The sequence below is a fragment of the Salmo salar genome, chromosome ssa25, assembly GCF_905237065.1.
Source record: "Salmo salar chromosome ssa25, Ssal_v3.1, whole genome shotgun sequence".
In the NCBI taxonomy this organism is placed as follows: Eukaryota; Metazoa; Chordata; class Actinopteri; order Salmoniformes; family Salmonidae; genus Salmo; species Salmo salar.
In genome coordinates, this window is record NC_059466.1 from 32,474,604 (window position 1) to 32,493,923 (window position 19,320).

Consider the following 19,320-nt stretch of genomic DNA (forward strand, 5'->3'; position numbering starts at 1 on the left):
GTGGAATGCAGTGTTTGGTTTTCGTCAGGCCAGGCTAATAGGACCCATGTCGTCCAAAAAAGTATACTTTTGACTCATCTGTCCATAGAACATTCTTCCAAGAGTCTTGATGATCATCCAGGTGCTTCCAGGTGCTGTTTGACAAATTTGAGTAAACTTTTTGGACGAGGTGTGTCCCATTACCCCTGGCGAAAACCAAACACTGCATTCCACAGGAAGAACCTTATACTAACGGTCAAGCATGGTGGTGGTAGTGTGATGGTTTGGGGATGCTTTGCTGCCTCAAGACTTGCCTTAATAGAAGGAACCATGAATTCTGCTCTGTATCAGATAATTCTACAGGAGAATGTCAGACCATCCGTCTGTGAGCTGAAGCTGAAGCACAGCTGGGTCATGCAGCAAGACAATGATCCAAAACACACAATCAAGTCTACATGAAAATGGTTTAAAAGCAACACATTTTAAGTTTTGGAATGGCCTAGTCAAAGTCCAAACCTAATCACAATTGAGATGTTGTGGCAGGACTTGAAAATCCACACGTCGCTGAGTTAAAGCAGTTCTGCATCCAAGAGTGGGCCAAATTACCTCCACAGCAACATGAGAGACTGATCAACAACTACAGGAAGCATTTGGTTGAGGTAATTGCAGTTAAAGGTGGCACAACCAGCTATTGAGTGTAAGGAGACAATTACTTTTTCACACAGGGGAATTGGGTGTTGCATAACTTTGTTAATTAAATAAATTAAATAAGTATTCTTTTTTTTGTTATTTGTAAACTCACTTGATCTAATATTAGGTTTTGGTTGAAGATCTGATAACATTCAGTATCAAAAATATGCAAAAATATAGAAAATATTTTTCAAGCACTGTATGTTTTTAAACAATGTTTACATTACAGAGAAGAAAACAGCTATTCCATTACACATGCAGTGTGTAATTATTCTTGCTTCAATAGCTTGCATAGCAAATGGGTTATTGTGTTGTCACCCTGTTGAATTGCATTCTTATTTCTTACAGAGAACAAACTCCACCTCACTCATGATTGCACATCATTATGAAAGTCATTGCATTTACAGTATGTAGGCTACCATCTCTGTTTTGATCAGCTAATATGGAACGTGTAAATACACTACAAACCATGGAAAATATTCCTCTAGATTTTAATTTCAACATATGTTCAGATCATAGACCAATATTACATGTAATCTATACGTGTTATATCAATAGGCTTTCATTGTTTCATTGAAGTGTGTTGTCAGAACCATAGTTTGTCAGGAGGTGAAACCTGGAAAACTATTGTCTGACTACAAGATTTTATGGCGCGCAACATCTGCGCGTGCAGTCCCTTCTGACCTGAGCACTCCCATATCATACCTATATATGGACAGCTTCTAAAGGGGAATCTTACTCGAAACACAGGAGGTTGGAGCATATATAACTAGCTTGAAATTGTTTTTAAAAGGCTATCTTAGTCATTTATATGACATATTGAAAACCACGTCCTCCAGTTGTTTATGGTGCGCTTGCGTGCAAATGAACCGGGAGCTGTCTAAGTGCTGAATCTAAAGAGACGTCCACTCGTCTCCCATTCCAGCAGCAGACGGTCTTCAACCCAAGGAAATATTCTTCTTCAACACCACTATACTTTAGAGACCATAGTATACTTTAGAGACCAACTGTTTTCACTGAGTTTTTGAATGAAAGTGAGATCGCCTTCCTGAAGGCTCTATATTCCGCGTCTTGTGGATATTTCTCACCTCACAACGTCTTTTCCACAGGTTATTTTTAGGTGGCAATGACTCAGAATTGATGATTCTTTACACATTATCAACAACAATACCGCTCCTGGGAATCAGTGTTTTTTCAAACTAAGCTATGATCCTACGGACTGGAATGCCTCATGTGTATTCTCTGTGTTTCACGAGAACACCCAACTGCGCTTTGGTCAGAAAGAAATCGATATTTCTGCTTGGATTGTGTGTTTGACCAACATTCACATATGGAAGAAATAAAGAAGTGAAGAAATCTAAAATCAAAAGGAATGAATCGCCCCTTTATCAACGTCTTGACTGCTTTATTTGCATGTTTAATGGAGACCAACAACAGCAGGTAAGTGAATACTTAGGCTACTTTATTGGCCATTTAACGCTTTTTTTTATCAAAATATAATGAGATACTTTCTTCTTTATTTGTATGTAGCCTATTCAACTGTAATGTTCATTGTTTGAAAAGGCAAAGTGCGTTGCCATTAAAACAAAGTTTAGGATACTGAGTTTCAACCTACCTCGAATGACCCAATATTTCCTCGTGGACCCTAAAGTTCCAGTGTTATTATTGGAATGTAGAAATCATTCAACTTCAATATTCAGTCAGTTGACTGAAAATAGAGTTATTTTTACATCAGCATGTAGCCTAGTAGACTATATGGAGCCGTCAATATCGCAGGGTAATATCTGGTATTTTGCCAAGTTAATCACTGCCTCTAACTCAGTCTGTGGGCGTTGTCAAAACGTTCAGTGGCATGTCCAGAACATTTTGAATGGGGTGGCCAAGGTGGGGCACAGAACCAGTTTAGGGGGTCATAACATGTCTTTTTTAAGTATAATTATGATGGTTCAACATCACATTTTTTAGCTTAGGTTTGGTACATTTCCCTGTTCAAATAAATCATAAATCAATTCTGAAAATATTGTTACAGTCTTTGCATTCAAGGTCAGGATTTTATATAAGGGTATTAGCATAGAGCAGTAAATTCACTAGAAAGTGCCATCCAGAGTGCGAATTATACTGTGACATTCGAGGCATTTCTATTTTGTTTAAGGACACCTCCTAGTAGGCATGTCATTTAACAGTAAAATGTATTACCTTTTAATGTGTCATGAACACAACCAGTCATGATATTCTCATCTGATTGTCAAAAAAATTACTTCAGAAAGTAGGTTAAGTAGGTTACCTGCGTAGGTTAATCTATTCCAAAATATGTCCAGCATCCAAACAGTGCACTGTGCACCAGTCATTTGAATAGAAAGGGACATCTATTACAAACACCATGTGTAATGACATTCAGCCTACAAAGTGATGTGTATTCATGGATGCCAAGGGAAGCCAGGCTTCCCCAAAAAGGTAATCAATAAAGCAAATCAATGATTTCTCATTGGTGACTATCTGTGTTTCATAATTTCCCTTGAATTTGCATGAGGCTGAATCTATTTCACCAGAGAAAGCATCAGAGCTAGGCAAACAGCGCCCCTCTGTCTTAGTATCTGTAGCTCACCTTGGGCCACCCCCTGGACACCACTGAAAACGCTGTCAAGTTCCCTTGTAGCCTATGTGTCAGAGTAATTTTATTTCTAAATGTGTATAGCCTATATGTATACAATGAGGACAGTCACAAAGCCAACTCTCCAATACAGTGGTAATAAAGTTAAAGCACACCGTGTCTGCCAAGGTGTTCCTTCACTATTGGAATCCTTCCTAATCATATCATTTGAATCTAATTTGTGTTTCTCTGCATACCTATACACCAGTATGCAGATGACCTTCCTATTTGGTTGAGATCTAGTAGAAATGGTTTCACCACACTTTGACTTCTGACTGAGCACGTAAGTGTTTTATTTTCCCTTTGTTTGTCACAGGGTGGTGGATGCCAAGGAGCATGAGTCCAGATCAGGATCTACTACTAACTTGTCTCCCTCAGACTTTCTGGACTCATTAATGGGTAGAACATCTGGTTATGATGCACGAATACGACCAAACTTCAAAGGTTGGTTTATATTTTACTTTTTAATAGTTCCTTAGAATTTGAGTGTGGATTGGAAAATATTCACCTAAAATGCATCTGGGATATCAGTGTACGCACCCATATCTACACTGAGTATACAAAACATTAAGAACACCTGCTCTTTCCATGACATAGACTGACCCGTTGAATCCAGGTGAAAGCTATGATGCCTTAATGATTCACTTGTTAAATCCACTCCAATCAATGTAGATGAAGGGGAGAGGTTAAAGGTTAAAGAAGGCTTTTTTAAACTTGAGACAATTGAGACATGGCTTGTGTATTTGTGCCATTCAGAGGGTGAATGGGCAACACAAAATATTAAAGTGCCTTTGAGCGGGGTATGGTAGTAGGTGCCAGGCGCACCGGTTTGCTGCAGGGTTTTTCATGCTCAACAGTTTCCCGTGTGTATCAAGAATGGTCCACCACCCAAAGGACATCCAGCCAACTTGAAACAACGGTGGGAAGCATTGGAGTCGACATGGGCCAGCATCCCTGTGGAACGCTTTCGACACCTTGTAGAGTCCATGCCCCGATGAATTGAGGCTGAGGGCAATAGGGGGTGCAACTCAATATTAGGAAGGTGTTCCTAATGTTTGGTATACTCAGTGTATATTACTAATATACTGACACCCCATGCATAATGATGTATACATTTTCAACTGAACACCCCCTCAAGTCAATAAGGCACATAATGAACAATGCATTTTGTGCTTGTCTATTGGTAAAAACCCACCCCTTAATGATTTAAAGAAGAATGGCTATCAATCACGCCTGTAGACAGTGACATCATCATCCATGTAGGATTTATGGGATCGCGATATGGAACATGAAAGGCTCAGAGCAGAACCGAGCAGGAGGTAGATCGTTTTGAATCTCTGCCCACCATCACCCTAGCCTGGCTGACACGACGCACGTGACTCACACTGGTCTGATTGGTTCTTTCAAATGTTTGTTTCTTCCCTGGGGGTGTTGAGATCTCACAATGTTTTTGATTTTAAAATCCAACAATTGCATTGGGGGCTGTGTGTGGTTGTTCATGTGGGTGTTTTAGTGAGAAAACAAAGAGGAGAACCAATAAGTAAAAAAGCACATCCCCTTCATTATAAACGCATCCTGCCCACATCTAGACTGAAGTCAGGAGGACTTTGATTTAGGTGTTAGCCATAGCACTATCACCCATTATAACACACAATATAGCTATTTCTTCAATTGTCATTTATATTGTCCAACAGCTATATTAAACATCCGTATTCAAGACAGAAACAACAACAATAATGAGGTATAGATGTAGGCCCAAAACAACAGTGGTGCCACAGTGACAGCCGCAGATGAGGGATGGGGTCCCTCTGGCCAGGCTGTTGAGTTCCTCTATTGTTGTGTTGTGGTGCGGGTGAGAGACATCATCTGTCACTGTGATGGATCTGAGTAAGGAGAGGGAACGGAACTCTTGGGTGTGGCTCAGGTTGGCAGGTGGGTATGGAGACAGGCAGGGCGGGCGGGCAGGAAGGGGCATACCCCAGACAGGGAGGCAGGCTTGCAGGCAGACCCCAGGCTGGGACACTAGTGGTTGAACTGTGCTGGAGAGAAGGCCACTGTGAGGAGAGTAGAACAGGAAACACAGTCTGAGATTGGTCAGCAAGACTCAGCCTTCACCCAGAAACACTGGCCCAGATCTACCCACTCCATCTGGGAGAATAGGAAACAAGTGTACACAAGATCTCAGAAATGGACTCGAGATCAGGGGAAGACTTCACTGTTTTATGCTGGCATTTTTTGGGGGGGAAATCCAGAAACTATTTTTATCAGTATATGGAAGAATGCTGGAGTTGTGTGTAGAGGAAATTAAAAGTACTGGAATGAAGAAAGTGATCTTACCTTGTCTGGTAAATTGGTGAGTTCAATCTTCTGGTCGACAGAGTATTCCAGTCTAATGAGGCAGTCTAATGAGGCAGTCTAATGAGGCAGTCTAATGAGAGCAGTTTTATACAATTGTACTGCAGTTCCTCACTGTTTCTACAACAGCAATTCTTCCATTTATTAGGCAGAAAGAACAAAACAGACACATACACACACACACACACACACACACACACACACACACACACACACATACCCACACACAGACACACACACAGACACACACACAGACACACACACACAGACACACGTAAAGTAAACAGGCATACACATAGATTCTGTTATTTATCACCTACAAATCATACTGTCACAACTATACCCCACAGTGCTGCTGGAGCTTGACCTACATTTGCCTGCCAAGGTTGTTGTGTGGAGTTATTCCTTTACATTTTTCTGTTACTGACGTTAAATGCAGCTGCCCGACTACAAACTGAGGCGAATATTAATACCACCACGTCACATGCAATATTGATGAGGAATACACAGGGGAAGGGCTATGAACTCACAACTTCACTTAACAACACAGAGACCTCTCTCTCTCTCCCTGGCTGGCATTATTGTTTTTATTCAAGACAGTGTTACTGTATCGGATAGAAAGTGTCAAAAACTGCTTTTCAGTCATTCTGTGACCTCATAGATAGCAGTAGAATGCTTGTGAAACTAAGTTGACTGTTCTGCTCATGATTGTTTCATAAGAAACATGTGCCATTGTTTCTAATGCCTGTGTGTGTGTGTGTGTGTGTGTGTGTGTGTGTGTGTGTGTGTGTGTGTGTGTGTGTGTGTGTGTGTGTGTGTGTGTGTGTGTGTGTGTGTGTGTGTGTGTGTGTGTGTGTGTGTGTGTGTGTGTGTTGGCGTGTGTCTCTCAGCATGTGTTTTTGTTTATCTGTTTTTTAACCCTATCAAGTAAAACATTCCTTGTCATCCTCATTGTGTTAGTCAATGACTAGTACCAGTTAGCATAAGCAGGCAACATCCTTTTGATTGATCTAAGTAAACATTTATGAACGATACCACTGTTTGTTGAATATTGGAGTTGACCCTGACATTTCTAACTATTACTGTACCAGCCTGCTGTTGAAGACAAACGGCTGGTGATGAGATTAGTCAATGACTAGTGCAGCTGTTATGACTTGCCTGGGGTGCTTAGGAGAATAACAAGCCTTGTTTATGTTGACAGAAAAACATACTAGGAGAACAACAGGCCTTGTTTATGTTGACAGAAAAACATACTAGGAGAACAACAGGCCTTGTTTATGTTGACAGAAAAACATATTAGGAGAACAACAGGCCTTGTTTATGTTGACAGAAAAACATATTAGGAGAACAACAGGCCTTGTTTATGTTGACAGAAAAACATACTAGGAGAACAACAGGCCTTGTTTATGTTGACAGAAAAACATATTAGGAGAACAACAGACCTTGTGTATGTTGACAGAAAAACAACAGGCCTTGTGTATGTTGACAGAAAAACATATTAGGAGAACAACAGGCCTTGTTTATGTTGACAGAAAAACATATTAGGAGCAACAGGCCTTGTTTATGTTGACAGAAAAACATATTAGGAGAACAACAGGCCTTGTGTATGTTGACAGAAAAACATATTAGGAGAAACACAGGCCTTGTTTATGTTGACATATATACATACAGCCCATATTGTGGTGGTAGATAGGGAATAAAGCACATGCTCGCTTTCACAACTAATTACACTCAGATTACTGTACATCCAACAGATATTGCACTGCTATCATCCTCAAACTCCCTCATCTCTATTTGCTAAACCACCCAGTGGAGATGGCACATGATGATTAAGTACAAAAAAACATCTTGACTTTTTCTTGTCACGTCATTCTCATTCCATTTCACAGGTCCCCCTGTAAACGTTACATGCAATATTTTTATCAACAGTTTGGGCTCGGTCACAGAGACCAGCATGGTAAGTGTTCTTGCTTAATCTCTTCTCTGTCAAACATGTCAATGTGTTATCTATCCTCCAACCTGCAGGTCCCCCAGTTAATGTTACCTGCAACATATTTATCAACAGCTTTGGTTCTATAGCAGAAACTACAATGGTGAGTTGGAGCATTGTGCTTGGCCTTGTTATCTACATTTACATTTGACATTTAGTCATTTAGCAGACGCTCTTATCCAGAACGACTTACAGGAGCAATTATGGTTAAGTGCCTTGCTCAAGGGCACATCGGCATATTTTTCACATAGTCGGCCCGGGGATTCGAACCAGTAACCTTTTGCTTACTGGCCAAATGCTCTTAAACTACATCCTTGCTCTTATGCTCCTCTGGAGTTTAAGATTGAAATCATCCAATTTCTTTAGTGTTCATGAGTTCATTTCCCTTTTAGTTTATGGATGTTTTGAACTTTTGCTTCTTCATGTGAAATGATTCACTTTGACCCATCTCCATAGTCTATTGGCGGCTCCACGGTGAAATAGCACACAGACACTGTGCACCACAATTGAATCAAATATCTTTCACATTATACCCAAGGCAATATTGTATTGCTATTCCCATGACACTCCCTTGTGCATGTGTTGGATTAGTTCTGTTTTAATAATTCACACAGTGAATGCCAGCACATAATTAACTTTAAATGCAGCCAATAGCTGTTACTTTGATGTCTTAGGGCCTGAGAATGAAGCATGTTGATCGGTTGTAATGTCCCATAGACATCCAACTGCCCAAGGGGTAAACAATATCAACGCTGGAATCCACATTGAGATCCTATTCAATAACTACTCTCGCAATGCATTCATAATTAGTTAGAACTTTGTCCATTGAATGCTTGCAATTTTTGGTAGACAATCTTTGCCAAAGTTAATCAACAGACGAGCCGGGTTTCTAACACTTGTCCACAGTTGTTCGATAACTCTTCACTCATAGACATACACATCTGCGACCACCAATTCACTGCTGCCTACTGAATAGGTCTGTTCTAAGAGGGAGAGAAAAGGCATCTAATCCAATGCAATCTGTTCATTCGTTACTAACTGGATCTTCAAACTTCAATGGAGTTTCTTGGTCTACTATTCACACAAACATCATCTATCTCCTATATGACCATTTAGCAATGATAATTAATGAGGAAATTGATCATATAAGATCAAGTAACTAAATTATATTTATGAATTCAATTTTATTAGATTGCTCCTTTCAATACATGTGTGTCTATTGCTGCATTAACTCTTAAGTTGTCATTTGGATTTTAGATGACGGTATTGTGTGGTGATTTACAAGCATACAAATATATATTGAAATCCATGCATTGTATCCATTTATTCATGCTATTTTTGATCATATTACAATTCTGTGTAAAAACGAGGAGCAATTTCTCTGGTTAAAGTTTTGTGGCACCACTTTAATTTGTGGTAGTGTCACAGTCAAAGTGTCAGAATTGTATTAGCATTTTACTATTAGTATTAATATTATTTATTGTATCATTGGTGCCTTAGTGCCAAATGACTTGAGGTGATACTGCATGTCACTATGATGGAACCAAAAATCTGAGGCAGGCACTTGGCCTACATATTGACAAGACAATGTTGTTTTGTATTAGTGGCTCTATCATTCTAAATATGTTATAGTCTATAGCAAAATTATTCTCGTTTTCACTGACTGTGTGACACAATATATTCTGGTCACCAAAATTATAGTACTGTATATTTAACGGAGATAGACAGTAGTTTATATGTCAAAGTAAAGCAGTTTAAAGCTGATTTCACTATTTCCCCAAGGATTACAGAGTGAACATCTTCCTGCGACAGAAGTGGAGAGACCCTCGGTTGGCATACAGCAAATACCCAGACTCCTCTCTTGACCTGGACCCGTCCATGTTGGATTCTATTTGGAAACCTGACCTGTTCTTCGCCAACGAGAAAGGCGCCAACTTTCATGATGTCACCACAGACAACAAGCTCCTGAGGGTCTTCAAAGATGGGACCGTCCTGTACAGTATCAGGTCAGATGTGGGGCATGCATTGAATGGTGGGCTCAACTCTATTTCTCTGGGAAATTAGTGCAATAGTTTTAAAGGATGTCGAATGAGGTCATATTTTAACATTCCCTGTTGGAAACATCCAAACAAAGAATAGATTCAAATCCAGTGAAATTTCAGCAGAGTCAGAGATTCCCTTCAACGTTAGTCTACCTCCAGGCCCTTCACGCACTTGTAATTACTTTTGAAAGAAACAAGTTTCTACATCCAAGACCACCTCTCAGGTTTAATGGGATTCATCTCAATAAAGTATTCAGTCACCTGGAGGAATTGGATGCAATATGATCTCATTAAGAGAACATAGAAACACAAACCACTAGAGTATCCAAAGGCTACAGGGAATTTCTCTCCAAAGATGTTTAGAATATGTTCAGGGAAGGCGTATAGAAATACCCCACTCATCTAGGCTATTCATTTCCCTGGGCATTTGCTACAAGTCAATATGCTTCATCCCTAGCGTTGTGCAGGATCAGTAAGATGGAATCACTTCAAAGTAAATGCAGCCCACTCGTAGTAGATGAGACGTGTTACATTTTAGTCATTCAGCCAACGCTCTTATCCAGAGCGACTTACAGGATCAATTAGGGTTAATTGCCTTGCTCAAGGACACATCAACACATTTTTCACCTATTCGGCTCGGGAATTCGAACCAGCAACCTTTCAGTTACTGGCCCAACACTCTTAACTGTTAGGCTACCTGCCAATTGCCCCCTCTTACGAAAACCACTACTACACTTGAGCACAAATCTGTGCTACAAGATATGAAAATACATTACATTTTATTTCATTTCAATATCACTTCAGTCACACCACTCCTCCTTAGATTCACACCTCGAAGCAGCGGAATAATACAGCTCAATTTGGTGTCCAGTTGGAGAGCTGATTCAGGCGGTGGAGCCTAGGTGTGGAGGGAGGCAAGGGGATTCTGAGAGAACAGATGAAAGAAAGGTGGTTAGTCGCTCTCACCATTCATGAGAGAAGAGATGAGAGAGGGAGCAGACTGCTGATGACAATACATCTCAGAGACGGTCCAGTAATAAAAGTGTGATAAGAACCTGCTGTGTGGGAGGAGGAGGCTCTCTAAGAGGAAAAGGAAGGAAGGAGAAAGAGCATTCGCTGCTGCCGAGGAGCATATGCTTAGTACATACAGTTGAAGTCGGATGTTTACATACACTTAGGTTGGAGTCATTAAAACTCGTTTTACAACCACTCCACAAATTTCTTGTTAACAAACTATAGTTTTGGCAAGTCGGTTAGAACATCAATTACTTGTGACACAAGTAATTTTCCCAACAATTGTTTACAGACAGATTATTTCACTTATAACTCACTGTATCACAATTCCAGTGGGTCAGAAGTTTACATACACTAAGTTGACTGTGCCTTTAAACAGCTTGGAAAATTCCAGAAAATGATGTCATGGCTTTAGAAGCGTCTGATAAGCTTATTGACATCATTTGAGTCAATTCGAGGTGTACCTGTGGATGTATTTCAGGGCCTATCTTCAAACTCAGTGCCTCTTTGCTTGACATAGGAAAATCAAAAGAAATCAGCCAAGACCACAGAAAAAAAATTGTCGACCTCCACAAGTCTGGTTCATCCTTGGGAGCAATTTCCAAACGCCTGAAGGTACCACGTTCATCTGTACAAACAATAGTATGCAAGTATAAACACCATGAGACCACGCAGCCGTCATACCGCTCAGGAAGGAGACGCGTTCTGTTTCCTAGAAATGACCGTACTTTGGTGCGAAAAGTGAAAATCAATCCCAGAACAACAGCGAAGGACCCTGTGAAGATGCTGGAGGAAACCGGTACAAAAGTATCTATATCCACAGTAAAACGAGTCCTATATCGACATAACCTGAAAGGCCGCTCAGCGAGGAAGAAGCCACTGCTCCAAAATCGGCATCAAAAAGCCAGACTACAGATTGCAACTGCACATGGGGACAAAGATCGTAATTTTTGGAAAATGTCCTCTGGTCTGATGAAACAAAAATAGAACTGTTTGGCCATAATGACCATCGTTATGTTTGGAGGAAAAAGGGGGAGGCTTGCAAGCCGAAGAACACCATCCCAACCGTAAAGCATTGGGGTGGCAGCATCATGTTGTGGGGGTGCTTTGCTGCAGGAGGGACTGGTGCACTTCACAAAATAGATGGCATCATGAGGGAGGAAAATTATGTGGATATATTGAAGCAACATCTCAAGACATCAGTCAGGAAGTTAAAGCTTGGTCGCAAATGGGTCTTCCAAATGGACAATGACCCCAAGCATATTTCCAAAGTTGTGGCAAAATGGTTTAAGGACAACAAAATCAAGGTTTTGGAGTGGCCATCACAAAGCCCTGACCTCAACCCTATAGGAAATGTGTGGGCAGAACTGAAAAAGAGTGTGCGAGCAAGGAGGCCTACAAACCTGACTCCGTTACACCAGCTCTGTCAGGAGGAATGGGCCAAAATTCACCCAACTTTTTGTGGGAAGCTTGTGGAAGGCTACCCGAAACGTTTGACCCAAGTTAAACAATTTAAAGGCAATGCTACTAAATACTAATTGAGTGTATGTAAACTTCTGACCCACTGGGAATGTGATGAAAGAAATAAAAGCTGAAATAAATCATTCTCTCTACTATTATTCTGACATGCCACATTTTTTAAATAAAGTGGTGATCCTAACTGACCAAAGACAGGGAATTTTTACTAGGATTAAATGTCAGGAATTGTGAAAAACTGAGTTTAAATGTATTTGGCTAAGGTGTATGTAAACTTCTGACTTCAACTGTACTTTATACAGTCACACAGTAGGTATACATTGTAGGGAGCATGTATTTTAGTCTCACTTGAAACAGTAAACAATTAGAAATAAATGCAGAATAAATATGTGTTCCGTGTAAGATTTTTTTATTTAACAGTAAATGTATCTGTTGAGTGAGGTATAGAGCATGCTAATCTAATAACTACAATGAAAAATAAATCCTGTTGTTTTTACAGTAACTTACTGGCGGCCAGTTACCTGTAAGTTACTGTAAAAAAAGGTACAGTATGTTACCGTTACCTAAGATACCTTGGTTTAACAGTACATTACTGAAACATTTTCATAGGGTTTATTTGTACATTGCACGGTTGTTTCATGACTTTTACACACCTCTTCCTCAAAGGTTGACTCTCATTCTATCTTGTCCGATGGATCTGAAGAACTTTCCCATGGACATGCAGATCTGTACCATGCAACTGGAGAGCTGTAAGTGTCTGCTCCTTACAACTCACATGGTAAAGCACATGCAATATGGTTTGTGAAAATGCAATAACATATCAAACATATTTGCTGTGTTCATTCAGTTGGCTACACCATGAATGATTTGATCTTTGAGTGGGAGAGCAAGGACAAAAATCCTGTACAGGTGGCCACTGGGCTGACCCTCCCCCAGTTCATCATGAGAGATGAGAAGGAGCTTGGCTACTGTACCAAAAGCTACAACACAGGTCAGTGAGCCACACACACACACACACACACACACACACACACACACACACACACACACACACACACACACACACACACACACACACACACACACACACACACACACACACACACACACACGCAACCACTCACATATGGACACACACACACACCACATCTCTCACCACACCGTCCCTGATCTGAGGTGTCAGTGTGTTTTGTTCTCCAGGTAAATTCACCTGCATTGAGGTGAAGTTCCACTTGGAGAGACAGATGGGTTACTACCTGATCCAGATGTACATCCCCAGCCTCCTCATCGTCATCCTGTCCTGGGTCTCCTTCTGGATCAACATGGACGCCGCACCCGCCAGGGTGGCACTGGGCATCACCACCGTGCTCACCATGACAACCCAGAGCTCCGGCTCCAGAGCCTCCCTTCCTAAGGTAAGCCTGTTAATCCAAGCAGTAACAGGATGAGCGGACAATCTGATGGAGGAGAGAGGAGGGTCAATGGGCCATGTTCAGATCAATCAACCTTTCATTTTCCACCCATGTTAGAAGTCATACATACTGTAATCAGATACTGTTCATGAAATGTAAATATGCCTATGATTGAAGTCTCCGTGCATCACTGAATTCTGACTCAGATTTAAGTATCCTATGGATAAATAAGCAATCAATGGATTTACAGTATATCAAGAGAATAACAATGTAAATTATTTCATTTTTAATCAATAAGTTGTAAAAACAGAGAATACTATTTAACATAACATTATCACAATTTATGTTAGAAATTACAATTACAACATTGATTTTGGAAGTGATATAATGTTACTAAATCAAACAGTAGTGAATACACTACGACTGTACATGGTCAAATATACAAAATGAGTATTCACACTTACGCTAGCAAGAGTGCTTCAGCGTGAGTCATCTCTTGAAAATCAATCATTCTCTCACACTTTGGCCCATGACCACGTCAGAGGCCCACATGAAAGAGACACACACTAATAAATATTTAGAGAGAGGTCTTTGAGAGGCCCAACTCAGAACAACAAGAGCTCAATATACCTTAAGAGCACTCGACAACGTAAAGTTGTTTTCTCTCCATGCAAATCACCTGTCATTTAGAGACAGAGACGAGGTCACTGTATGAGGAATAAGAGGACATCCTTTAGAGTCTAGCTTTCATCTCATCTCCGTCATGGACATAGATTAAATAGACCGATAAAGGCTCCAGTCGAGCTGCTACTGTTTCGATTGTGTTACTTTGGTAATTAAAGCAACAATTATTTCCTTCCAGCGCTATCACTGAAAATCGCTGATATCAACATGAGTTTTGAGAGTTTAAAGCACTCGTTAGCAAATACCACCCCCTTAATTATGGTGATTTAGAATTTACAGCAACTCTGATTGACATAAAAAAGGATGTCATTGAGAGAATATTATATTCCCATTGAAATGTTAATTGAACGAGGCATTGTGAAGACAGCACATGAAAGGATTATTCATTCCCAGTAAATTACTGTTTGTTTGGTTCTTGTCACAGGTCTCCTATGTGAAGGCCATTGATATCTGGATGGCCGTGTGTCTTCTGTTTGTATTTGCTGCCCTACTGGAATACGCTGGGGTTAACTTTGTCTCCAGGCAACAGAAGGAGTTCCTTCGCTTGAGGCGAAGACAGAGGCGGACTCACAGGGTAAATAAACACTCTAGGCTTGAGGATAATTCCCTATAAAACAGTCACTGCAAAGCCCAGACTCATGACCACAGGAGTTTTGTGGCACCTTAATTGGGGAGGACGGGCTCGTGAGAATAAGTGGAATGGTATCAAATACATTCAATTCGCACTGTTCCAGCTATTATTATGAGCCGTCCTCCCCTCAGCAGCCTCCTGTGCTCATGACTGAACCATTTGTAAGGAGTGGGAGTTCCACTGTAGTAATTTTTATTGCTATAGAAGAGATAGTGGAGAAACAGGAAAGATGGAGAAAATGTGTTAAAAATGCGATATGGGACCGGGATTCAACCGATCCCACACTCACACAGACTTACATGCACCAAAGGTGGTGCCAGAAACTTTTAGACCAAATCCCAGAGCCTCATGACTGAACATATGAATGGTGTCTTAAAAGGGAGTGTGACATGAAGGAACTGCGTTGAATGAACATTTACAGTAGGGCAATCAGAGACTGATATTAAGTTGGCCATTTTTAAGGAAATGTGTGTCAGGTTATCTGAGGCTATCTAGGTGTGTCAGCTTGTTGTTGCTGCAGCGCAGGAACGGAAGGTGTAATATCTGGGAGACATTCAGCTGTGTCCCCTGTGTTAATGAAGCCGCTGTAGATGTCGCCTGGAGGCATCCTCAGGTAAAGGGTACAACACCTGAGTCACAGGCCAAGAAAAGGACGCAAGAACAAGGCTACTGGTCATACACTACAATGTCATAGTGTGTGTGCACATGGGATTGTGTCTGAAAGTCTTTCTCTCCATTGAACAGAGGCATACTCACTGTGGGTCTGTCTTTGTTTTGTTTCACCAGGATGACGACATGAGGGATGGCTTCAATTTCTCGGGTTACGGCATGACTCAGTGTCTGAAGGATGGGTCAGCTGTTAAAAACGCTGTCCCAAACCCCGGCCCAGCACCACCAACCTCTAAAGAAAAAGAGGTGATAAGGAAGAGGTTTGTGGACAGGGCCAAGAGGATTGACACTGTGTCCCGAGCAGCCTTCCCTATGGCCTTCCTCCTCTTCAACATCTTCTATTGGATAACATACAAGGTCATCAGGCATGAGGACATTGGCATGCAGTCAGGGTAGTCGCTCTGCCCTGCAGGTTTTACCTATGGAACTCTCTCTCTTTCTCTATCATTTCTCTAAATGAGAAACGCTAGGACAGCACAGTGAGACTAATGTATCTTATGGGACTATACATGGAGGAGAGGCACAGGGATGTTGATGGTGTTGGTGTTCTTTCAGGGAAAATTGATAGGTGTTCATGCAAAATATAAAGACTAATGCACATGTTTAAGATGAACAATTGAACAATTAGTGAGTAACAGATGTATGTTTTCGATGTGTTCCTGTGAGCTAATGCCTCCTGGAGATTCTAATGGGTTTTTACTCAAGGCATAGAACAATGATGTAAAAGGTTGGACCAAATTTTATGAGACAATTCTGACTTTGCATTTGTACAACCTTGCAATGGAGCAACATTCCATGGATTTGTATGTGCAGTAGTCTGGGCTTTATAGTTAAGGTTGGACGTTTGTGTGGTGAAAAAAAAAGTTTAATAAAAAGGTTGATTAGAGCAGTTTTATACAATTGTACTGCAGTTCCTCACTGTTTCTACAAGCAGCAATTCTTCCGTTTATTAGGCAGCGAACACAATACACACACACACACACACACACACACACCATATAAGGCCTACATCTGTTTATATTACAGATGAATTTTCCAGGTCGATTTGGTTTTACAGTTGGAGTGTAAGTTTTGTAAATTTAACTGTAATGAAATGTTTATTGTAATGAAGGCAGATGACATGTTTCTAAAACAGAGATTTCTACTTCTAAAGATTCCTCTGAGGACTGTTGAATGCATCCCCTCACTTCCACACTGCAGTGCCCTCTTTGGGCAGTACGTATTACAGTTGACATTGTATACTATACAGTATTGCAACTATGAAGTAGATCTTCATAACTAGGGCCCTGTGTTTTGGTAAATCATGTCGCATGACCTAGATTTGAACCTTTATTTAAAGCTTTTTCAACAAACGGTCCCCTTTTCGTTTTATGTCAGATGGTCCAGCACATTCTTTAGACAATTGCTTTCATTTTTGTGTGAAATTCAAATTTCTGGAAAAGGCTTAAAGATGCATTATGCAGAAATCACTCCACCATTTCCTGGTTCCAAAATTATGAATTGTTTGCCTAATTTCCTATTAAGTGACAAACAAGCAAGTATAGTGTTAATAATCATTGTGCCATCTAAAAAACTGCTGTAAAATATATTTTCCATAACCAAGAATATTGTATTTTCAGCTGTTTGAAGCCGAAAGTAAAAGACAAAAAAAACTCTACTTAAAAACGGGAAGCATAGAAATAGTGTCCATAGAACATATCCACCGCTTCTTAGACTTGCTTTCAATGAAAATGACAGATGTATAACTCACATTTCTATGTGAATTTTGTCAGGTCGCCCCAAAACATATTGCATCTTTAAAATAAAAGATTAAAATCTAGGTCATGTGACATGATAGCCAAAAACACAGAGCACTTCTCATAACACATAATAGTATAGAGCAGTTATTGATCCTTGCACTTCTGACATAATATGAGGAAAGTTTTTTCTTGAATGGTGTTTCTGAAAAAGGTTGTTTATTAAACTGTACATCAATAAAGTTGAGTGTGCACCACACATACGCTCTCCCTCATCATGGTCGTGTGTTACTGTATTGTCCCATCTTCAAACAGGTTGTCATATCTTTAGATGATGTGTACTGTCTTTTTGGAACTAGCTGACCACATTTTAGAAGAATGATTATGATGCAGACTACAGAGTTGAATATTTCTAGAGTGATGGCAACAAGGAATCAATACTGATGAATAATGATTACAGACAAACCAAGAGCAGACATTACTATATTAACTTGGGAAGAGAGAAGGTTAGAGGAGAGAAAAATCAACAACTGTCCTTTCTTCTTACCTGGCCAATGACTCAGGGTGACTGCTGAAGCCTGGCTGGGCTCTCTCTCTCTCTCCAGGTCTCACCGTGTGACACAGACCTGGGGCGACAGCGGGCTTCCGTTAATGTGGGATAATGGGCCTCACGGTGCGTTGGCGAGACATCACAGCAGGTGACATTTACCTATGTGGACACCAGCTGAATAGAAAACGCTAGGGTGGCTTCAACGACACTGCAGGACAATTCTATTAGACACACTCCCGGGGATAAGTGGTAGCACATATTAAACGGTCTCCACTCAGTGCAATTGTCTCTGAAGTTGTTTAATGTGAGAGCCATGCAAATTACTGCTGCCCAGAAAGGCATCATGTTATGCTCCCTGACACCAAATTACCATGTGAATCATTTAAATTAGACAGAAAAGATAACATTGCTCTACTGTATATAGGACTAACCTTTTCCACCAGTCAATTCACTGGACCTTATTATTATTATGCTGGAAATTAATGAGAGAGATCAATATTGAGCCATATCCAAGAAAAAGTGTGATGTTGGGATCAAAGAGATTTTCCTGTACTTTTGTGTACTTTCTAGCCAGTAGTTCTAAAAAGTAGCGCTCATGAGCCAAAAGTGGTCTCTCTCACTCTGCTGTGTGTGCATCTTGCTAGCTGTCACTCAAATGGCGAGGGGCTGAAGCTCATTGCCTAAAACTCTAATTGCTAGGGTGCTGGGCCACGTGGGGGGAAAATGGCACCGCACAGCTTCCAGTAAACAGTCGCTTTCAAACTAGGGATTTCGTGGCTAATTGAGGTAAGAGTAATTCTGCTCACAGTTGATGTATGTATGAACTACGCATTGACACATTCAGCCCAATGCGAATGACAGATCTATAACTCACATTTCTATGTGAATTTTGTCAGGTCGCCCAAAAACATATTGCATCTTTAAAATAAAAGGTTAAAATCTAGGTTCTTTTGAACACTTCCTGTTGAACGCGGAACAAGGGAGAGCTCAGTTTGTTGTTTTGAAAGTGTATTGCAAAGTTTCTTAGTAGCTAGCTAACCTTTTAGTTTGGATCCCAGGACGCATTTGGCATAAGTTGCTAGGACTGAAACTCTCTGTCCAGTAATCCTAGCGACCAAGGCCGGATCTGAGAAGACATTTGGCATAGCAGTTAGCCTAGCTGTTAGCTAGCTGCATATCAAGCTACTGGGGTTTACTGAGGGCTTGAACGCAGCCCGCAACGTGGTTAGCCATTGTGGCAGGGACCGCGGATTGTCCTGGGTTTGTGGCTGTCTAGATCCCTGCTGTTTGTTGTGTTCAATCTTCCCTGTGACCTGCCCTGTGTGGAACTGCAAGGAGTAACCGTGTAACCTACGTTGCTAGCTACCATGACAAAGACCAAAGCCGGCAGGAGTACCGTTGAGGACATTGGTGTCTCTCTATCACAGGTAAAGGATCTTTTA

The 19,320-nt window shown here is 40.8% G+C and overlaps 1 protein-coding gene across 1 annotated transcript; it reads left to right on the top strand.

Moving 5' to 3' along the window:
• The first annotated feature begins 1,379 nt into the window (after window positions 1-1,379).
• LOC106586617 (glycine receptor subunit alpha-2) lies at window positions 1,380-17,603 on the top strand. Its single transcript, XM_014174099.2, has 9 exons — window positions 1,380-2,109; window positions 3,636-3,763; window positions 7,700-7,767; window positions 9,447-9,670; window positions 12,863-12,945; window positions 13,044-13,187; window positions 13,397-13,611; window positions 14,717-14,866; window positions 15,710-17,603. Exons 1-9 carry the CDS (start codon window positions 2,042-2,044, stop codon window positions 15,986-15,988), a joined length of 1,359 nt encoding a protein of 452 aa, XP_014029574.1. The 5' UTR covers window positions 1,380-2,041; the 3' UTR covers window positions 15,989-17,603.
• Window positions 17,604-19,320: the final 1,717 nt, after the last annotated feature.